Genomic DNA, 23751 nt, shown 5'->3' with positions numbered 1-23751 from the left:
GTTATAAACGTGTGAAATATGTAATTTATATTTCATATATCGTTAAACGAGTAAGATGATTGTGTGAAAGGTGAAATATCTTGACAAACCTTGGCTAATATAGGAGACCGTTAATATTAGTAATTAAATATATTATTTTATTTACCTTACTCTGTTTTTAATGAAACTTAGGTTAAAACGTAGATAAAAATATGCTCGTTCTAATGACATATTCGTCGTTTTATAAAACGTCATATTTTAAAAGTTATACAAGAAAAACAAGTTAAGCAGCTGAATTAATATATATAAGCAAGCAAGCTAGCAGGTCAAGCAGGCAGGTAGGCACGTCACTTATCCCACATCGCCTCAGAAATCATTTGAGGGGCCTGCTTGCTTCCTTTAAATAAGAGTCTCAGTAGTTTGTTTAGGTACCAGTTTCTTTAACGGGAATGCTCTAGTATAGAGAATCCTGAGTATACGATATCCCGTTGGGTGTTGTTAATAGTCGTTTTTGGAGCACGAGTAGGAGCAGAAGTAGGGAAACTCTACATCAACGTGCCGTAGATAGTTTTGAGGTATACTCTCGTTTAAGTTTATGTTTAGTTATTTATTATTTATTTTTAGTAGTTAATATTAGTTTTATTATTAGTAATAATATATTAGTAGTAGTAGTAGTGTTAGTATTATTTTTAGGTACTAGGTTTATTGTCAGGGGCGGGTATTGGGTAGCCTAGCCTTAGTTAGGCATGGACTGATCACCCATGCTTAAACAAGGTAGGGTTAACCAATATCCAACCATGATAATGACTAGTTAGGTGTACCATTACCTAACCTAGGATTATGTAATTGTGTCAGGACCTTGAGACATAACCCAGTATTACTAGCAGCTGTTAAGCAATTGCTAATCAGGTGAGTCATCATACTTGTCTTTTAAACTGTGATAGTATACTCGTCCATAACTGGTAATAATGAGAATGCTGCAGTATGCATGTGTCAGTAGGGGTATATGGGATCCTATTATGCTTAATGAGGTGTATCACTCTGGGAAGGGTAATAAGGTGTTGTACCCACAGGCACTTCGTGCTTATAAGGTCCATCGACACACACTCATACCTATGTGACGGCCGTAGGGGGACACAGCTGGAGGACCAGTATGTCTCTTGTACGATGGTTTGTGACAAGTCAAATGTGACCTATAAGGTTCAATGAGGCCCAACCTGACTATAATGTGGTCACCTGCCCATATTGTGTATGCATATAATGTAAACTGTGGTCTGTCTTTATAAAAATTGTATAGTATGAGCTCACCAGTATATATCTGACGTCGTTTTGAGTATACTTATCTCAGGTGAGTCGTGAGGAAAGCTATAGGAACTACTTGATAGTTGTGGAGTTTTAGAAGATGAAGGAGTTCTTAGTTGCCAAAAGTTTGTAAATAAATAAAGTGTTGTACTCAGACTATTGTAAGTTTTAATGAAAGTTTAGTTTGTTTCCGCTGTAAGTGTATCAATTGTGCACAATCACCCGGGTTACGGGGTGGGTGTTACAGTTGGTGTCAGAGCCCGAGGTTTTAGCGAATTAGGTATTGAAGGAATGCCTAAGCTTTAACCATTAGTTCTCTAAAGATTAAATAGCACACTCAGACTAGGCCAAATAACATGTACTTAGGAAAAGTACTTGCATAGTCAGTTGAGTGACGCTAGAAGAAGTAAACTATGTTGTGCCATTCTATGTGCTATATATATACACGTATATATATATATATATATATATATATATATTTATATATATATCTATGTGATGTATATAGTTGTTATATTATAATGATGTATCATACATACTAGTAACTCTTTATACTCATATTCCTATAGGAAAGAGACAATGTCTGAACATAGAGATGAACAAGGGTCTAGAAATAATCAGAATAACAGAAGGGGAGAGGAAAGTGTAAGATTAAATATTATTATGTTTAATATTTAATCTATAGCCATCTTAATCATTTACATTATAGAGATCAAAATATATTAGAACCTATTATTTAATTAGTTGGTAATTGTTGATGGACCATATTACCCTTAGTAACTAATTAGGTTTCCTCCTGGGTGCTTATATAAGGAGAATAAGGTGGAGGTTTAAGGGTTACTCAGTTTCACAATTCACACCCCATAAGCCATAACATCATAACGAAACCTCCTCTCCCAACCGATACCCTTTTCGGTTTCTAAGTCACCATCATCAGTCAGCACCCTAAGGAGGAACCGAATCAAGATGACAGGCATGTCGAACTCTCTCACAGGATTCTCCTCTGCACTATCTGCGGTGACAGGTATGATTCATATGTTTTCCTTCATGCTTAAACAGAACTGAACCGACATGTGGTATCAGAGCATATGTTGATTAGTCAGTTCTGTTTTCGTATCCATAATTCTGGGATTGAAACTTGGAAAACGGAATTTTTTGAAACCGTATGAACATGACAGCCGATTTCGAGTTCATCAAGTTTGCGACTCGAGATCTCTGTTTTTCGATGAAAAGGTCATTTATTTGTTCACCGAATTAACTGGATTATAATTTTAGCCGAAATCTGTTTAGTAAAATTATTAAAATTCAGGTTTCGGGTTCCAGAATTTTATTTTTTATGATTAGGGTTCATCATGTTTATGTGAAAATTCGAATATTCTGTTATGTTTTGGAATATGATTTGGATTATTAAGTGTTTTTCCTGATTTTGATCTAATTTTGTCCTCTAAATTTTTTAGAAAACTGTTAAAAGATAAGCAGATTATAATTTCGAAATCTGTTGACAAAATTAGATCAGCTTAAAACAGGAAAGGATATCTTTTAATCCCTTAGATTTCGAATTTTCGGTTATGATATCAAATTAACAGCTGTTAGCGAGGTTGCTACTCGAGACCACGAGGTTGCTACTCGCAACCATGAGGTTGCTACTCGCAACCATGAGGTTGCTACTCGCAACCATAACGTCATTAGTCGAGACCATGAGGTTGCTACTCGCAACCATAACGTCATGACTCGCAACCATGAGGTTGCTACTCGCAACCATAACGTCATTAGTCGCAATCATGAGGTTGCTACTCGCAACCAGAATGTCATCACTCGCAACCATGAGGTTGCGACTCGCAACCATAACGTGATTAGTCGAAACCGTAGTTGCGACTCGCAACCATAACGTGACTAGTCGAAACCGTAGTTGCGACTCGCAACCATAACGTCATTAGTCGAAATCGTGGTTGCGACTCGCAACCATAACGTCATTAGTTCGATCCGCGCTAACGGGTGGTTTGCTATTAAATAAATGGTTTTGTAATTTACTTAGTTAATTAATCAGAATCAGATAATGTAATGTTTTACAAAACCAGAAATAGCTTAACTTGAATGAGCTTTTGATATATCATTTCTGGCCAAAGCTGACTTGATACATCTACTTATCATTCAAGTATTACGAAAGCTATGCTAAGTGTGCATCATAAGCATGAATGTTTTAATATCTGGCCAAAGCTGATTTAATTCTTTCATAGATGGCATACTTCGCAAGTGCATAACTAAAGTGATTGTTTCAATTTCTGGCCAAAGCTGATTTGTTACAACCACTTTGCACATATGCTTAAATGATTACACTTCTGGCCAAAGCTGTTTTGTTTTCGTTTAAGTAGAATTTTTAGTTAAGTCTATTATTTTGATGTTAGTAATAGACATTATCACAGCTTCGTTATGTAAAATGGTCATTATTTTGCCTGCCTTAGTTTAACGTGCCCATAGATCACATTAGAATTTCTTCCTTAGTATCATAACTTGCTCATCTTATTTCCACTATCAGCACCCAACTGCGGGATTCCACCTTTGACTGGTGATAACTTTGCTGCATGGAAGGATGCTCTCATGCTTACTCTCGGATTGCTTGATTTCGATTATGCTCTAAGAGAGAAAAAGCCAGCGGACCTTACCACTCAAAGTACTGCTGCTGAGCAGTTAACTCATGAAAAGTGGACTAGGTGTAACCGCATGTCTCTCATGTTTATGAAGCAATCCATAAGCAATGCAATCAGGGGAGCTATTCCTGATTCTGAAGATGCTAAGAACTACTTGGAACATGTGGAGGCTCAGTTCAAAGGGACGTCTAAGGCGCACGCTAGTACTCTTATTCTTAAGCTGGTGACAACTAAGTATGATGGGAGGAGTGGCATTCGCGAGCACATCATGATGATGAATGACATGGCCAATAAGCTGAAGGGGCTGGAAATGGAAATCAGTGATGGTTTCCTTGTTCATTTCATCATTACTTCGCTTCCTTCTTCTTTTGAAGCATTCAAGATCAACTACAACACTCAGAAGGAAAAATGGACGATGAGTGAGCTGGTCGCTATGTGCGTACAGGAGGAGGAGCGTATGAGGATGGATCGCCATACTGATGTTGCCAATTTCACTACCTCCAATCCTAAGAAAAGGAAGCACAATTATCAGAGGAAGGATGCTTCTAAAGTCCAAAAGTCTAATCCTAACCCTAATACAAGTGCACCTTCCAGCTCTAAGAACTCCTTAGGCAGTATCCGCTGCAAGTTCTGTAAAAAGACAGGACACATGCAGAAGGAATGCCCTGACTTTAAGGAGTGGCTGGCTAAGAAAGGTAACGATTATTTTATGATACTTGAGTCCTATAATTTAAGTGTTCCTGCTAATTCTTGGTGGTTTGATTCTGGTTCTATGGTTCATGTTACCAATTCTACTCAGGGATTCCTTTCAATCCGGAAGCTGGAAAGAAACCAAAGAACGCTTAAGGTTGGGGATGATCGAGAATTAGAAGTGAAGGCCATTGGAACATTACAATTAGTTATGAAAACTGGTTTATGTATTAAACTTTATGATACCTTATATGTTCCTGAGGTAACTCGGAACCTTGTATCAGGACCAAAGTTAGACATGGACGGTTTTATTGTTTCACATGGTCATCGCAAACTCTCTATCCATTATGATTCTGTTCTTTATGGTACTGGTGTTCTGGATGGAGGTCTCTATAGATTAGAACTAGATGATGGCTTTTCCAAATCTTTGTTGTCATATAACATTAATGAATCACTCACAAAGATGGAAGAGAAACGAGACTTAGAGACTTCATCCATGTTGTGGCATCAGCGTTTAGGCCACATTTCAAAAGAGCGATTAAATCGTCTCGTAAAGGATGAAGTCTTACCTCCTCTCGATTTCTCTGACTTTGGAACATGTGTCAAATGTCTTAAAGGTAAAATGACATTAGCGAATAAGAAAGGTGCCACTAGGAGTTCTAATTTATTAGAACTCATTCACACTGACATTAGTGGTCCCTACCAAATCGCTGGCATAACAGGACATACTTCATTTATCACTTTTATTGACGATTATTCTCGTTACATGTACTTGTATCTTATTAAGGAGAAATCTGAATCTCTAACAACTTTTAAAGATTATAAGGCTGAAGTTGAAAAGCAATTAGATCGTCAGATTAAAGTTGTGAGATCAGATAGAGGCGGTGAGTATTATGGAAGACATACTGATGTGGGTCAAGCTCCTGGTCCATTTTATGAGTTTTGTAAGGGCCAGGGGATTGTAAACCAATACACCATGCCTGGTACACCTCAGCAGAACGGTGTCGCTGAAAGAAGAAACCGTACCCTTATGAACATGGTGCGCAGTATGTTAGCCAACACTAACTTACCATTATTCCTCTGGACTGAAGCGTTAAAAGCAGCTGTTCATATACTCAATAGAGTTCCTTCTAAGTCTGTCCCTAAAACTCCTTATGAACTTTGGACAGGGAGGAAACCGAGTCTTAAATATATGAAAGTATGGGGCTGCATTGCTGAAGCAAAACTTTACAATCCTTTCCTAAGGAAACTTGACCCTAAGACAGTTACCTGTTTCTTTATCGGGTATCCTGAGAACTCTAAGGGTTATCGTTTCTATTGTCCTTCCCATGTCACCCGTATTGTTGAAACCAAGCGTGCCGCGTTCCTGGAGGATTTCAAGGTCAGTGGGAGCAGTACCAACCCTTACGAAGAATTGCAAGAAGTACAAGACGCGGGGGGGAGAGACTCGTCGCTTACCATTACTCCGATTACTCCTCTTGTACCCAATGCAATTATTACACCTGAAGCTACTGCACCAACTGAAAATTTACCTCTACAATCAGAACCAATTATACCTCATGACGAAGGCACATCAAACGCTCAAAACCAAGACAACGCTGAACCCGATAATCTACTCAGGAGGTCATCCAGGCAAAGAAGGCCTCCTAATTGGGATGATTATGTTACCTACCTGACTGAAATGGATCCCGGAAAGCTCAATGATCCTATCTCTTACAATGAAGCCATTAGCAGTGATCAGTCTTCTGAATGGAATAAAGCAATGATTGATGAGCTTGATTCCATGAAGAAAAATGACGTTTGGGATTTGGTAGAATTACCCAACGGAGTCAAACCCGTAGGATGCAAATGGGTGTTCAAAACAAAACTGGATCCGAATGGTAACGTTGAACGCTACAAAGCGAGATTGGTTGCAAAGGGCTACACTCAGAAAGAGGGAATTGATTATCAAGAGACGTTTTCACCTGTCTCTCGTAAAGATTCATTAAGGATCGTCATGGCCCTAGTAGCTCATTTTGATTTAGAGCTGCATCAGATGGACGTTAAAACTGCTTTCCTTAACGGAGATTTGGACGAAGATGTTTACATGAAGCAACCTGAAGGCTTTGAGCCTGAAGGTCAGGAGCATCTAGTCTGTAAGCTGAAGAAATCCATTTACGGGTTAAAACAAGCATCACGTCAGTGGTACCTCAAGTTTGATGAAGTCATGAAGAAGCAAGGTTTTATGAAGAATCAAGTGGATCAATGCACCTACCTCAAGATGAGTGGGAGCAACTTTACTATACTTGTCCTTTACGTTGACGACATTCTATTGGCAAGTAATAGTTTAGACATGTTGCATGAGTCGAAGCGGTTACTCTCGCATAACTTCGACATGAAGGATCTCGGAGATGCGTCTTACGTCATTGGCATCGAAATTCACCGAGATAGAAACAAAGGGATCTTAGGATTGTCCCAAAGGGCCTACATAGATCGTGTCCTTACACGATATAACATGCAACAGTGCAAACCCTCCATCGCTCCAGTAGTTAAGGGAGATGTTTTTGGTTCGTTTCAGTGTCCGACAACAGAGGTTGAGAAGGAGCAAATGAGCCAGATACCTTATGCGTCAGTAGTCGGGAGCTTGATGTATGCTCAAGTCTGTACTCGTCCAGATATCGCTTATATTGCTGGAATGCTAGGCCGTTATCAGACTAACCCTGGCCTAGATCACTGGAAAGCAGCTAAGAAGGTACTTCGATATCTGCAAGGGACGAAAGACTATAAGCTGACTTATAGAAGAAGTGATCATTTAGAAGTGGTGGGCTATTCTGATTCTGACTTTGCCAAATGCAAAGATGACAAGAAATCCACTTCGGGCTATATCTTTATGTTAGCAGGCGGCCCTATCTCTTGGAAGAGTCATAAACAACAGTTGACCACAACTTCCACAATGATGGCAGAGTACATTGCTGTCTATAACGCAACCTGTCATGGAATGTTGATTAGAAATCTGGTCACTGGACTCAAAATAGTTAATTCCATTTCTAGACCATTGAAGCTTTACTGTGATAATTCAGCTGCCGTTAGTTTCTCGAACAGTAACAGTTCGACTGGAGCTGGTTTATATCTCGATACGAAATATCTATTTGTACGTGAACGTGTTGAGGAAAATAATCTTTGTATCGAGTATATTAGTACTAAGGATATGCTTGCGGATCCGATGACTAAAGGTCTCCCTCCTAAGGTTTATGAAGAACATGTTCGGAATATGGGATTATGTAAAGACCTTATTTGAGCATATTGTACTAGCTTATGTTTTATGTTTAATGAAATTTCCTCAAGTTTGATTTTGTATGTCTATTAGAATATGTTCAACCGGTATAATGGCATATAGACAAATAAAAGTTACAAATCAAACAAAGGGCTTACGCGTATTTTGATCATGACGATTAGGTTTTAAATTAAGGCTATAGTATGATTAATGGGGGTCCTGAGTCGCATAATGATTCAACGGCTGTATTTCTCTGCTATAGTACTTGTTTAAGGCTAAAATGAGTGTTAACTCCTGATCAGGCTTATCTAATACTCATAGTAAATGATTACTCGGCTAAGTGGGAGAATGTAAGATTAAATATTATTATGTTTAATATTTAATCTATAGCCATCTTAATCATTTACATTATAGAGATCAAAATATATTAGAACCTATTATTTAATTAGTTGGTAATTGTTGATGGACCATATTACCCTTAGTAACTAATTAGGTTTCCTCCTGGGTGCTTATATAAGGAGAATAAGGTGGAGGTTTAAGGGTTACTCAGTTTCACAATTCACACCCCATAAGCCATAACATCATAACGAAACCTCCTCTCCCAACCGATACCCTTTTCGGTTTCTAAGTCACCACCATCAGTCAGCACCCTAAGGAGGAACCGAATCAAGATGACAGGCATGTCGAACTCTCTCACAGGATTCTCCTCTGCACTATCTGCGGTGACAGGTATGATTCATATGTTTTCCTTCATGCTTAAACAGAACTGAACCGACAGAAAGTTCTTATAGGACTCGAACTCCCTCTCATAGTGTCAGGTCCCGGTCTAGTACAAGCATGCGTCTAAATACTGAGGATATCCACAATATAGCTGTGGAAGTGGCTAAGGTAATGAAGAATGCACAAACCGGTAATGTTAACCAATCTGGAGAACGACATGAAGAAAGCTCAGCAACCTCCATGCCAGTACAAATGGAAGGAATGGGCGAAAGGAAAAACACTATTGCAACCACGCCACTAGAAGGAAAAGGTGAATATTCCAAAGCAAAGGAATGTACTTATAAGCACTTCATGTCCTGTAAACCTCAATCCTTTGACGGAAGAAAGGGAGCACTAGAAGCTCAAGACTGGCTCAACAGAATGGAGTCAGTATTAGACATATGTGAGTGTGATGACCGCAACAAAGTACGGTTCGCCGTACATATGTTTGAAGCTGAAGCCCTTCACTGGTGGAACATTGTGGTCCGAACAGAGGGAAAAGAAAAGGTTAAGGAGATGAAGTGGGAGGAGTTTATTCATAAGTTTCTTGCTAAGTATTGTCCTCCCAGTGAGACTGAGCAACTGGAAGTGGAATTCTTTTAGCTAAAAATGGGAAATAAAACCTATCGAGAATATGTTTCTCGTTTCAATGACATATCTCGACTGGTTTCTTATTTAGCATTGACCGAGGAACAACTGATCAATAGGTTTATTTGGGGTCTACCCTCTGAAATGAGGGTGTTTATCAAATCCAAATCCCCCAAAACTTTTGCAGAAACTGTTGAGGCTGGCGCCGTCATGGCTGCCGAGATGATTCTGCGGCAGGCTGAATCTCCCGCACCAAAAAGAAAGTAGGAAGAAAGAAAGGGGGACACCCGGAATAACAACTTTAAAAGGCCTAAAACATTTCCTCATGTCAAATTTGCAAACGCTTTCATACGGGGGAATGTCGTTTTCCTTGTCCAAATTGTAAAAAGACGGGTCATGCTCTTCAAGAATGCAAGGAAAAGAAGAAGTGTTTCAAATGTGGAGACCCTAACCACATGAGATCTGAATGTCCCGAACTTAAAAGAAATGATAGGACACAACCAAATCAGCCAAAAGGGCGGGCATTTGTACTCACCACGGAAGAAGCCAAGACCAATACAGACGTTATCACGGGTACGTATCTCATAAATGATGTATATGCGCGTGTGTTATTTGATACCGGTGCAAATAGAAGTCTAGTGTCGACTACCTTTAGACCTTACTTGAACCAGGCATCCCAAACCCTAGATCATACCTTTACAGTAGAAATGGCTGATGGAAGTCAAAGAGAGATAGTTGACATAGTTAAGAATTGTAAAATAAGCTTAAACAACCATGTTATCCCTATAGACCTAATGCCTATGGAACTTGGAGAATTCGACATAGTCATAGGAATGGACTGGTTGACACCATATCATGCGGAAATTATATGTGACAAAAGGATCGTCCGACTCCGATTACCCAACGGCAAACAACTAACTGTATCGGGAGACCGCACTGACAAGACTAAGAACCTCATCACAATAGCCCCAAGCACATAAATGCCTAAGGAAAGGGTAGCTTGCCTTTTTAGCATATGTCGTAAACACTACAGAAAAGCAGAAGGTCGAGGACGTGCCAGTAGTACGAGAATACCCCGAAGTGTTTCCCGATGAGCTCCCGGGACTACCATCGGATAGACAGGTTGAGTTTCGCATGGACCTAGTTCCCGGTACATCACCGATTGCTAAGTCGCCGTACAGACTAGCCCCGACAGAAATGCAAGAACTCAAGAAGCAACTACAAGAGTTGCTTGACAAGGGGTTTATCCAACCTAGTTCGTCACCATGGGGAGCACCCATCTTGTTTGTCAAGAAGAAAGATGGGACGATGCGCATGTGCATCGATTATAGAGACTTGAATAAAGCCACTATAAAGAACAAATACCCTTTGCCTAGGATCGACGACTTGTTTGATCAATTACAAGGGGCAAGCTATTTCTCTAAAATAGACTTGAGGTCTGCATACCACCAAGTGAAAGTTGCACCAGAAGACATACCTAAGACTGCCTTCAGGACTAGGTAAGGTCATTATGAATTTTTGGTAATGCCATTTGGATTGACCAACGCACCTGCAGTGTTCATGGACCTCATGAACAGGGTTTGTAAACCTTACCTCGATAAGTTTGTGATCGTTTTTATTGACGATATCCTTATCTACTCTAAGAACGAGGTAGAACATGAACAACACCTAAGAGCAGTCCTTGAATTGCTCAAGAAAGAAAAACTCTATGCAAAGTTCTCTAAGTGTGAATTTTGGATACGTAAGGTGCAATTCCTAGGCCACGTGATAAATGAATGTGGAATACAAGTTGACCCTGCAAAGATCGAGGCCATTAAGAAATGGGAAGTACCGAAGAATCCCACTGAAATCAGAAGATTTCTGGGGTTAGCAGGATAATATAGAAGGTTTATTCAAGACTTCTCAAAGATTGCAACACCATTAACCACACTAACCCAGAAAGCCTCTAAGTTTAATTGGGGACCTAAACAAGAAGAAGCCTTTAACACGTTAAAGCATAAGTTATGTAGCGCCCCAGTATTGTCACTTCCTGAGGGAATAAAAGATTTTGCCGTCTACTGTGATGCATCTCACTATGGTATGGGATGTGTACTCATGCAAAGAGGCAATGTGATTGCCTACGCCTCTAGACAGTTGAAGATTCATGAACGGAACTACACAACCCATGATTTGGAACTTGGTGCCATAGTGTTCGCATTGAAAATTTGGAGGCACTATCTTTACGGTACAAAGTGCACTATCTATAGTGACCATAAAAGTTTAAAACACATATTTGAGCAGAAGGAGCTCAATATGCGTCAGAGACGATGGATGGAGTTATTAAGTGATTACGACTGTGAGATCCAATACCATCCAGGTAAGGCAAACATAGTAGCAGATGCTCTAAGTAGATAAGAGAAACCTCAACCAATAAGAATTCGTGCAACCAGAATAGAAGTTAAAACTAGTCTCTTAGATCAAGTTAAGAATATACAACAAGAAGCCTTAAAAGAGAATCATATTGTAAAAGAAAGAATGATTGGGAGACTGAAGCTACTGACAATGGGAAATGATAATATCCTTAGGTTCAACAATAGGATATGGGTTCCTAATTTTGGAGGACTGCAGGATACAATCTTAGAGGAAGCTCATAAGTCTAAGTATTCCATTCACCCTGGCAGTGACAAGATGTATAAGGATTTAAGGAGAGATTATTGGTGGCCAGGAATGAAGCGATTTATTGCCCATTATGTGGAAAAGTGCCTTACATGCCTTAAGGTGAAGGCAGAACATCAAAAACCCTCTGGATACTTGCAACAACCAGAGATCCCAGAATGGAAATGGGAGAAAATCACCATGGATTTTATCACGAAGCTCCCAAGGTCAAGTCACAGTTATGATACTATTTGGGTAATAGTGGACAGACTGACCAAGTCTGCACACTTCGTGCCAATTCGTGAGGACTATAAGATGAACAAGCTAGCTCAAATTTACATCAAAGAAATAGTCTCGCGACATGGGGTGCCTGTATCGATCATATCAGACAGAGATAGTCGTTTCACATCTAAATTCTGGCAAAGTTTCCAACAAGAGTTGGGAACCAAGCTTAAACTAAGCACTGCATATCATCCTCAGACGGATGGGCAGAGTGAACGGACTATTCAGACATTAGAAGATATGCTTCGGGCTTGTGTAATTGATTTTGGTGGAAGTTGGGACACTCATCTACCACTCATCGAATTCGCCTACAATAATAGCTATCACGCCAGCATCAAAGCTGCACCTTATGAAGCTTTATACGGAAAAAGGTGCCGAACTCCTATCTGTTGGACGGAAGTAGGGGAAAGTCAACTAGCAGGACCAGAAATCATTGTGGAGAGCACAGAAAAGATCTAGCAAATCAAAGAAAGGATGAAAAGTGCTCAAGATCGACAAAAGAGTTATGCAGATCAGAGGCGTAAACCCCTAGAGTTCCAACTAGGTGATAAAGTAATGCTTAAGGTATCACCTCTGAAAGGAGTGATTCAGTTTGGAAAGAAGGGAAAGTTGAAACCCCGATACATTGGGCCTTTTGAAGTAACAAGCAAAGTAGGACCAGTGGCTTATCGGCTAAAACTTCCTGAACAGCTGGCAGGAATACATAATACTTTCCATGTATCAAATTTAAGGAAGTGCCTAGTGGACGAAGCCCAACAAATACCCCTGGAAGACGTACAGGTTGACGAAAAACTCAACTTCATTGAAGAACCACTACAAATCGAAGATAGGAAGGTTAAAAAGTTACACAAGAAGGAAATCCCGTTAGTCAAAGTCAAGTGGAACGCACGTCATGGACCCAACTTTACATGGGAACTAGAAAACATAATGAAAGATAAGTACCCTCATCTTTTTAAGTAATGACAAATTTCGAGGACGAAATTTTTGTAAGGAGGGAAGGATGTAATACCCCGAATCTTAATGTGCTGGTTATAAACGTGTGAAATATGTAATTTATATTTCATATATTGTTAAACGAGTAAGATGATTGTGTGAAAGGTGAAATATCTTGACAAACCTTGGCTAATATAGGAGACCGTTAATATTAGTAATTAAATATATTATTTTATTTACCTTACTCCGTTTTTAATGAAACTTAGGTTAAAACGTAGATAAAAATATGCTCGTTCTAATGACATATTCGTCGTTTTATAAAACGTCATATTTTAAAAGTTATACAAGAAAAACGAGTTAAGCAGCTGAATTAATATATATAAGCAAGCAAGCTAGCAGGTCAAGCAGGCAGGTAGGCACGTCACTTATCCCACATCGCCTTAGAAATCATTTGAGGTGCTTGCTTGCTTCCTTTAAATAAGAGTCTCAGTAGTTTGTTTAGGTACCAGTTTCTTTAACGGGAATGCTCTAGTATAGAGAATCCTGAGTATACGATACCCCGTTGGGTGTTGTTAATAGTTGTTTTTGGAGCACGAGTAGGAGCAGAAGTAGGAAACTCTACATCAACGTGCCGTAGATAGTTTTGAGGTATACTCTCGTTTAAGTTTATGTTTAGTTATTTATTATTTATTTTTAGTAGTTAATATTAGTTTTATTATTAGTAATAATATATTAGTAGTAGTAGTGTTAGTATTATTTTTAGGTACTAGGTTTATTGTCAGGGGCGGGTATTGGGTAGCCTAGCCTTAGTTAGGCATGGACTGATCACCCATGCTTAAACAAGGTAGGGTTAACCAATATCCAACCATGATAATGACTAGTTCGGTGTACCATTACCTAACCTAGGATTATGTAATTGTGTCAGGACCTTGAGACATAACCCAGTATTACTAGCAGCTGTTAAGCAATTGCTAATCAGGTGAGTCATCATACTTGTCTTTTAAACTGTGATAGTATACTCGTCCATAACTGGTAATAATGAGAATGCTGCAGTATGCATGTGTCAGTAGGGGTATATGGGATCCTATTATGCTTAATGAGGTGTATCACTCTGGGAAGGGTAATAAGGTGTTGTACCCACAGGCACTTCGTGCTTATAAGGTCCAGCGACACACACTCATACCTATGTGACGGCCGTAGGGGGACAGAGCTGGAGGACCAGTATGTCTCTTGTACGGTGGTTTGTGACAAGTCAAATGTGACCTATAAGGTTCAATGAGGCCCAACCTGACTATAATGTGGTCACATGCCCATATTGTGTATGCATATAATGTAAACTGTGGTCTGTCTTTATAAAAATTGTATAGTATGAGCTCACCATTATATATCTGACGTCGGTTTGAGTATACTTATCTCAGGTGAGTCGTGAGGAAAGCTATAGGAACTACTTGATAGTTGTGGAGTTTTAGAAGATGAAGGAGTTCTTAGTTGTCAAAAGTTTGTAAATAAATAAAGTGTTGTACTCAGACTATTATAAGTTTTAATGAAAGTTTAGTTTGTTTCCGCTGTAAGTGTATCAATTGTGCACAATCACCCGGGTTACGGGGTGGGTGTTACACTACGTATAGACCTACACGCGACGTATATAAACCCTAAATTGTGCAAATAGTCACCTTGGGTGTGCCAATAGTTTGAGTCTTTTAAAATAATTTGCAGTTGATTTATGATTAATATTTGTATTTTTGATTAAAAAAAAGTATTTGGGACTTATCTACGAGTGATTATAGTTTGGGACACTAACATATCGGTAGCAAAGTTAACGGCCAAAAGTCACCTCGCTAATCAATTGCGCCTAATTTCATCTGTTATATTACGACCGCAAATCAGTAGCTATTTGATTTTTTTAGTTGCAAAAATCCATGGCTAGTGACATCTACTTTGTGCATACGAAAAGGTAAAAGCTTAGCTAAAGCATTTGGAAAGTAACTACATAAATGTTGACTACATATAATATTTTACTTGATACAAGTTTAAACAAATTATTTAACAGGAAAGTAACTACATAAATATTGACTACTAGAGTACACATAACAATTGCAATATTTTACTTGACAAATTCTTTAACTATTTGTAAGGCTGACTATATGTAAACCAAGTAAAACTAGTTTAATACCCGTTCGTTGGACGGGTTACACTAACGTAACAAACAAAGATAATGTATATTAATAGTGTTTCGGTTTGCTTCTCTTTTTCCTCTTTTCTATCTCCTATTTGAAAAAATTACAACCATCTAACTTTTCCTTTTCTTCATTTCAAACCACTAAAACTCATTCTCAAAACACATTATCCAAACACATTACCCCACAATGAAACATTTAAATATAATCTCCAATACGGATTAAAACTGATTTTTATTACAATTAATTATGTCAATTAGTTTTTGACCTTTAACTTTTGATGTGCAATCAACTTTTCAGTGTTTCAAGAGTAATATGAGGATATTTAATTCTTGAGACCACGTGGTGTGGGCGTGGAATAGTGGCGTAGTGGCCCTTTTAACCGAGAACACCACCTCTTGTGGTGGCGTGGTAGTGAGGGCGTGGAGTTTTCCACCGGCGTAGGGTGTATTTGGGTTGTGAGGTGGAGGCTCTTGATTGGTGGGTGGATATCGGATGTGTTTTGGTTGATATTTATTATTAGTTTTTTTTTATAAAAATGTCACTAACCACGCCGCTCCCACTCCTCCCTTTTTTGCACCACGCCACTTTTTTCTTACATGTGCTGACGTGCAAGTCACATGTCGAATAACGCAACTCTTTCATGCCCCCCCTCCGTATAGTCTAAGAAAAGTAGAGTTGGTTTGTAGGTGACACAGGTTTGGGAAGAGCGACGGTGATTTGTGGTAGTAAGCGGTGTGGATGCCCTAAAAATGGATACCGGTGGAGTGGATGACACGGGTGGAGCATTGTTACGCTGTTAGCGTAACCCATCCACCGGATTATGATAACTTGTAAGATGTACTTAAAGACCCGGTCGGGTCAAACCTGCCAAATAACCAAGCATCAAGGGAATCAATTACATTAAATTCCATATGTAGGAGGCTTCAAGGTTACAAATAATATGATAAAAAAGACATTGAAAATAATAAAGGTAATCCTCTAAACAACGTACTTAATAGACAACTAACCTTCAATACTTTTGCAACAGAAGTCATGCTTGCTTGATCCACACTAATTTCCCAGAAATATAAAAAGATAAAGAGTATAAGAAATAAGGCAGAAGAGATTGTAAAGTTGGATGAACTTTGAATCGCTGCAGGGTTTGGGTGAACAGTTGAAGAATGTAAATCTAAGAATGAGAATGGAAGGTTTGGGGACGAACCGTTAAAGAACCTACGGGAGGTGCGGTTGTGGTAGCAAGGATTTAGGATGAGAAAAAGGAGAGTGGGTTAACCAACGATGAGAAATAAACCGCCCACAACTGCCACAACAACAGTTAAAAAAGTGGAGTTTAAACGGTCAGGATTTAGTTTCAGCAATATCTAACGGTGGGGATTGATATCAATGACGGTTAGGCTGCTTGGGCTTAATATATATATTGACACAATCCCTACACTAAACATACATTTTAGCCACAAGAAGATGATATGCTTGAACCATCATTACGGGATTGCTTACTTTCACAGGAAAATTCAAAATTGTGGTAGTGACATAAGTGACAATTTTATAAAAATTTTTGCAGACTCAAATGCAGATTCAACCTGTGAAATTAAATCAAAGTTTTCATGACATAAGTGACAGTTTTATAAAAACTTTTATACTTTCACAAGAGCTGCTTACCATTTCCCTTGAAGAATCACCATCGTAACTCATGATACGATCTGATAGACTCCCATGATTTGTCGAATCCATCTTTAAAAATTATCTCCTGAATAAATCCTGGTGTTGGAAACTAACACCAAGGCATATCTTTCTCCTTAGTGATGGCACTGTGGCTGTGCATTTTTATGGATTTCAATAGGGATTTTGCTTTCCACCAACACCTTTCAACTATAACTTCATACAACCATCTCTCTAGTCTGATTTTGTTCATGTCTTCTGTTTATAGAACTCTTACAAATTCTCTTCTGAGTATAAATTCTGGTGAAGAGACACCTGCATTTAGGCAAACTGAAAGCGAAAGAAACTTTGCCTTTGTGGTAGGGGTGTGAATTTCTGACACGACCCGAAAACACGACACGAACCTAACACGAAATTCGTGGGTTTGGGTTTAGTCTAAACGGGTTCGGGTCAGTTTCAGTTTGAACCCGCGAACCCGTTTAGCTAAATAGGTCAGGTTCGGGTCAACCCAGTCGGGTTGACGGGTTGACCCGTTTAACTCATTTCTATTATATTATATTTTTTAAAATATGTTTATTGTGATAAATTAAGTTGGGTGTGTATTTTATGCTATAAATATAACTTAAAAATTGAAGTTGACATAAATTTTTATGATTTTAATGTAATTTTATTGTATAATATTAATATATTAATTTGCTGAAAAAAAATAAAAAAATAAAAAATTCGGGTTGAACGGGTTGGTTTCGGGTCAGTATGCGAATATTCGGGTCGGGTTCAGGTTCATATATATGGCACGATTTTCAGGTTCGGGTCCGTCTAAAGTTTTCGGGTTCGTGTCGGGTTGAACTTGCCAACCCGTGAACACGACCCGTTTAGCACCCATACTTTGTGGATCCCACGTGCATCCAATGGTCTGATGATTGTTATAGAAAAACTCATAAACACTATGAAATGAAATGAAAATTATGATGTCTCGAGCTTTAAAACAAATGCATCAATAACTATGGGTGGATAGTAGAACAATGTACCTGTTAAGCGTACAACGTGACAAACCAAGCTAACATATGTTAAGCGTACACAAAATTAAACAATGTGACAAACAAAAGCACCATTCTTTAATTTATAAATGGAAAACGAACGTCAACAGTTTACAACCACAAAACGATAGAAATTAAAATTGATAATAGAAGTATAAAACCTGTGTAGTTGTTCCTGTATCGAGTGAATTAATGGAATTGGGCTCTAGCTCAATCTCTTCTGGCCTTTTTATCTCAAAGTCTCGACTTCCTCAAAGGGCCAATGAAGTTATACATCTATCTCCAAATCACTTTAATCTACCACTAGGTTTATTACCCCTAAATGAATAAACAAACTTCCAGTTTGACGTGGATATTTTTTAATAAAAAGCACTCATTTTAACAAAAACGTATTTTCCCATTTACAAAACCATAGATTAAGCTTTTGTGTGCTCTTTCTAGATGGATTTTTGACCATCTATCTCCATGGGTGAATGCTTCCGGCTGGTATATTATTATACCATGTGTAGGCTCAGCATGTTAAGCAATATCCAGGTTGGCTTGACCAACCTGTTTTTGCAGCGTGTACGGTTAAGCCGAACATCTTGACGCTATTATTTAAGCTAACCGCGTGTACATGTTGCTACCTCTAATTAGAAGCACTCATTTTGACCAGTCTATTACCAAAATGAGTCATCCCATCCATTTTTCTATATCCAATAAATAAGTCTATTACCAAAATGAGTCATCCCATCCATTTTTCTATATCCAATAAATAAGCAGACCCAAGTAGTGACCTGAGTCTATTTTTCAATTATAATAGGTAACAGAACGCAAACTATGGTTCAGTATAGATCCTTGTATATCTTAAGAGATAAGTGAATGATATGACACATATTTACTTATCACGTTATTTGGAGTTAAAACTGAACTAATATTATATAACATGCAGATTGGGTCATTCCCATCAATTTTTACAGTTAAGACTTTATAATCATACAAATTTAACTACTGGTAAAATATAGTTAATGATAAAATAAGGATAGTTGAAGTATACCAAGTCAGGTACCATAGGTTCTCCATGAAAGTATCATTAATGTTCTCAAGCCTCCACACCCACTTCAACGCTTCTGCTTCATTTTCTGCTTTCTTTTCCATCACCCACGTTTTGGTGTTCACCTCTGAAATTCATATTAGCTAATTTGAAGACTTTCTTAAGCGCCAATCAAATTTCCAAAGTAAGTATCTTGGTTGTGTCATAAGCTTCTACTTCATTTTCTGCCTTATACTCCATCACCTGGCTCTTAAACCTATTTAATTAATTAACCCGTTAATATGTATACATAAAAAGAAAGCAAATGAACTTGATCGATATAAATCATTACTCACCATCCAGTACAACTTTCAATCCACAACTTTGGGCTTTAAGGGTTGATGGGAGTAGATTTTGCACCTCGTTCTGATCTAATAGCTTTAGTAGGCACAAACCAAACATAGATTCTCACACAATCACTAAATCTTTAAAATCAAAAGTGTAAATTACTATGAGCATTAAGTGAAAAATTCACCTGAAATGATAGTGGGCAAGGCCCAAGCCCATGTTTAATACCTCCTTTAAATTCTCCAATATACTTACCACCATCTTCACGTGTATGAATCTTACCCACAAATTATTTGCTATAAAACAACAAAATCCAGTTAAACTTTGGATGCTTAATATGGAAAAAGATATTAATTTCTGTGGGCTAACCTTGTAAACCTCCATGTTGCTGTAGGGCATTTCCAGTGAAGGCAATAACCTGCACATTAACAAAGAAATGACAGAGACACATCAATTTGCAAGTCAAAAAATATGTTTGACAACAGAACTCAAATTGCATAATCGCTCCATTTGAGCTATTATTAAAATTTTAAAATTTAAAATCCAGTCTTTATTCGAAGAGCACTTTTGGGTTCTACTTCACCTGCATTTTCGAAACTTCAACATAATCACAACAATATACTCAAAACTATCACCTTCCATGATACTAAATTTCTTTTTGGCATTTTGTCGAACACCTGACGTGCAAGAGAAAATGTTGCTCGTCAAGCATCAAATATCTTTGTGCTCTATGGAAGTGACTCACTCACATACAAAAACAACTCAACCAAATAAAAAAAACGTCAACAAACACCATCGAAATTCAACAATTCACATATATAATAATATAAAGCGACAAATATTTTTGAATAAAAACAGAACCTGAAATCATTCTTTGTCTCTGCATCTTCAAATAAGAACTAAACCCCAGTGTCGTACGAACCAGATTTCAAATCGAAACATTATACGGGTACGATGTGTAGAAATTCGTTAGTCTTCCCCTTTGTGGCCCGCCAATAACATTAAGAAGCTCCAGCCAGACCAAACCGGTGGCCATTGCTATTGACGTGGTGAGTGCAGGATTGATTGCTCTCTTGTTGTTACTACGGATGGATTGTCGGAGTATTGGAGCGTCAACGATGATGGTTTAAAAAGCATTACAAGAAAAGGAGCAGAACGGTGGTTTTGGGGAGTTTGAATGAGTTTGGAACAATTAGAACGTGGACCAGATTAGAAAACATGATTTGTGGAGAACATGGGCAGAAAAATGTGGAGACTATGAAACTGCTGTGAACTGCTATGTTAGCAGTTAAAAATAGGAGTTTAAAGGGTCGGGATTTATTTTCAGCATGATCCAATAGACAAGAATGATTCAAAAAGTGATTACACTTAATGGGTTCCATATATATATATAAATGTTGGAGTAAAAAAAGTAATGATGGTAGATAGAGCCTGCAAACATTAGTCCTATGTGCAGTGAGGGACCAAAACGTAGGAGGTTCTTTAAAGCTATATCCCACTCACGGGGCCATACATACTTCACGATGTATTATAAAATAAAAAGGAGACAATTTAAAAATATTTTTCTTTTCCTTTGTTTAATTAACTGTTTATTGCCGTTCAAAAAAAAAAAAAAATTAACTGTTTATTGAAGTTTCACGTTACATTAGAAAGTAGAAACAAAAACCACAATACTAAAAGAAAACTACCATTTCCTTATTAGGGGTCAACTATATACGCTCACGGAACATTAGTTAGAAACTCAGAAAAGAATGACAAAATCAGTATTAACAGTAGTCTCTAAAATTTACCTTGGTACTCTTGAACGTGAACAAGGTGGCTACAAGACATTAATGATTGCATAGCTGCCAATATTGCAACTTTGAATGCGAACACTGTTTATGGGCTTCTGCCTACATATCTACAATCTTTAATTGACCATGAAATCCTATCTAACATATTAAATTCAAGAGGAATTGAAAACGAACAGTAACCATAGAGACCTCCATAGTTTACATAGAAAATTTGTTCTTAAAAACAAATTGATTGTCGACATCAAAGAGGTTTGAATTAACTAAGAACAAACTAACGTAAACGGAAGTACGGAACATTAGGGGCGAAGTATAATGGGTGCCCGGGGGTGCACCCGTCCACCCCAATGTTTCGGTTAGAATTGTATATGGTCCGATTTTTCGTCCGAAAATTTTAAAGTTATATACGATCGCCCCTGGTTATTTTTCACAAATGATGGGTAGTTTGGTAAATATATTTTAACTCTTATTTTATTTGTTTAACCCTAGATTACCCACCACACAATAAACTTAGGGGGTGTTTGGGGTTGAGTTTTAAAGGAGATTTTTAGATTATTGAGTTTTGAAATCGTAAATAATCAGTTTTGAGTGTTTGGGTAAAAAAATTAAAAAAGAGTTAAATGCTTGGTTGGTCCCTGTGGTTTGCAAAAATTTCATACTTGGTCCTAGTGGTTTACTAATTACACGCGTGGTCTCAAAAGTTGTCAAAAATGAACTCGGTCGGTTCCCAGACTTAACCTCTGTTAAAACACCCCATGTGCTTGGCACATGAGGGTAATTTGGTCCTTTCAATCCCACCCCACCCCCTTCTTCTTCCCCAAACCATCACCACCACCATCTCATCTCCTTCACTTAATACCTACCACCACCACCATCAAATCCTAAAATTCTTCATCATCATCTCAAATCAATCTATACAGCACTACATTTTAAAAAGAGCTTCAAAACCTTCATATTCTGGGTACTAAAAACACTCGTTGCACATACGCCGGAGAAAAACCAGACGCTGCCGGAGAACCCAGCGGAACCCGCGGCCTTCGTTTCGGTATACTTCTTTTTAGTCAATCTGCTTCTTTTGCTTTTATTATAAGAAGCCTCAGTAAGAGTTTAAGAAACATGAACAGGATTATGGAATCTTGGGGTGTACGAGTTGGGTTTCTGTTATGGATAATACTTGAAGAAGATGACATCTCAGAGTAACATAAAGTTTATAATTGATAAAAAACAAACCACAGATCTGATGCAATACAGTGGGTTGGGGATTTAATGGTGGTGGTGGGTATTTATGCAGTGGAGATAGGTGGTTGTGGGTATTAGGTGGAGGAGAGAGATGGTGGTGGTGGTTTGGGGAAGAAGAAGAGGGTGGGGTGGGATTGAAAGGACCAAATTACCCTCATGTGCTCAGCACATGGGGTGTCTTAACAGAGAAATTTAACAGAGGTTAGGTCAGGGGACAAACCGAATTCATTTTTGACAACTTTTAGGACCACGCGTGTAATTAGTAAACCACTAGGACCAAGTATGAACTTTTTGCAAACCACAGGGACCAACCTAGCATTTAACTCTTAAAAAATTGATTATTTGCGTTTAGAAAGTTACAAAACGCAGTTTTCCAAAAGCAGCTCCCCCCTACTGCAACAAAACGCAGTTTTCCAAAAATTGATTATTTGCGTTTAGAAAAGGATTTTCACTTGTTTATTTTCCAAAAATATATATTTGCCAAACACTCAAATAGTTGATGATTTGATTATTGTGATATCAAGCAACATAATCAAATCCAAATACTATCTTTCAACATCACGTTTTGTTACAGTTAATTATCTGATTCTGAGTATTCAAAACGCATAATCTGTTTTCAAAACTCAATCCCAAACACCATCTTAATATCTCACAAATAGCTTGATGATTTACATAGAAAAAGAAATTGCTGATAAGTTTAATTCGGAAGACATTTATCTCGTATCATTATATATATATATATATATATATATAGGGTAAGGATAGTGTAAAAAGGGCCTAAAGTGTGAGAAGTGTGAGAAGTGTATTATAACACTATATATAATACTATATAACACCCTATAAACACCGTATAACAATATGTAACACCATATAATACCATATAACACTATGTAACACTATATATCATTATATAACAAATATAACACTATACATCTATCATAGGCATGCTATCAGACAACCTATAGTGTTATATTTGTTATATAATGATATATAGTGTTACAAAGTGTTATATGGTATTATATGGTGTTACATATTGTTATACTGTGTTTATAGGGTGTTATATAGTATTATATATAGTGTTATAATACACTTCTCACACTTCTTACACTTTGAGCACTTTTTACAGGATCCTCTACCTATATATATATATATATATATATGGGAAGGTTCATTTGAGAAGAAATTTAATGTGAGAAGAAAAAGAAGAAAGGGCATAATGGTAAAACATTAAATAGTTTATAACTCCTCCCATTAATTATGTTATCTCTCATTAATAAAGCAAAAAGAGTAAACTGCCATTTTGGTCCCTGTGGTTTGGCCAGTTTTGCCACTTTAGTCCAAATCTCAAACTTATTACATCTGGGTCCCTGTGGTTTACATTTTGTTGCCATTTTAGTCCAAAATCCAAAAACCCTTAT

At 37.8% G+C, this 23751-nt stretch overlaps 1 protein-coding gene and 2 long non-coding RNA genes across 5 annotated transcripts; 2 read left to right on the top strand and 1 right to left on the bottom strand.

Moving 5' to 3' along the window:
• Window positions 1–12690: 12690 nt before the first annotated feature.
• LOC110870317 lies at window positions 12691–13095 on the top strand. Its single transcript, XM_022119504.1, has one exon. It carries the CDS (start codon window positions 12691–12693, stop codon window positions 13093–13095), a length of 405 nt encoding a protein of 134 aa, XP_021975196.1.
• Window positions 13096–13591: 496 nt separating this feature from the next.
• On the top strand, window positions 13592–14632 carry LOC110871315. Its single transcript, XR_002553640.1, has 3 exons — window positions 13592–13716; window positions 13994–14047; window positions 14487–14632. It is a non-coding gene; the product is annotated as an uncharacterized LOC110871315 (long non-coding RNA).
• Window positions 14633–15460: 828 nt separating this feature from the next.
• Window positions 15461–20822, bottom strand: LOC110873377. Of its 3 annotated transcripts, none has more exons than XR_004893556.1 (8): window positions 20166–20822; window positions 19940–19981; window positions 19674–19722; window positions 19492–19600; window positions 19313–19394; window positions 16908–19233; window positions 16256–16828; window positions 15461–16112 (listed from the first exon to the last, which is right to left on the bottom strand). It is a non-coding gene; the product is annotated as an uncharacterized LOC110873377 (long non-coding RNA). The 3 variants fall into 3 exon arrangements; XR_004893555.1 differs by lacking the exon at window positions 19940–19981 and having other exon boundaries at window positions 16256–16298; window positions 16450–16828; XR_004893554.1 differs by lacking the exon at window positions 19940–19981.
• Between the last annotated feature and the right edge of the window lie 2929 nt (window positions 20823–23751).

This window comes from Helianthus annuus, chromosome 5 (genome assembly GCF_002127325.2).
Source record: "Helianthus annuus cultivar XRQ/B chromosome 5, HanXRQr2.0-SUNRISE, whole genome shotgun sequence".
NCBI classification, from domain to species: Eukaryota; Viridiplantae; Streptophyta; class Magnoliopsida; order Asterales; family Asteraceae; genus Helianthus; species Helianthus annuus.
Note: the sequence above shows the minus strand (reverse complement) of the source record. Positions and strands in the feature narration are given on the sequence as shown.

Coding starts and splice junctions, on each gene's coding strand:
- LOC110870317 (XM_022119504.1), top strand. CDS start 12,691: ATGCTTAAGGTATCACCTCTGAAAGGAGTGATTCAGTTTGGAAAGAAG.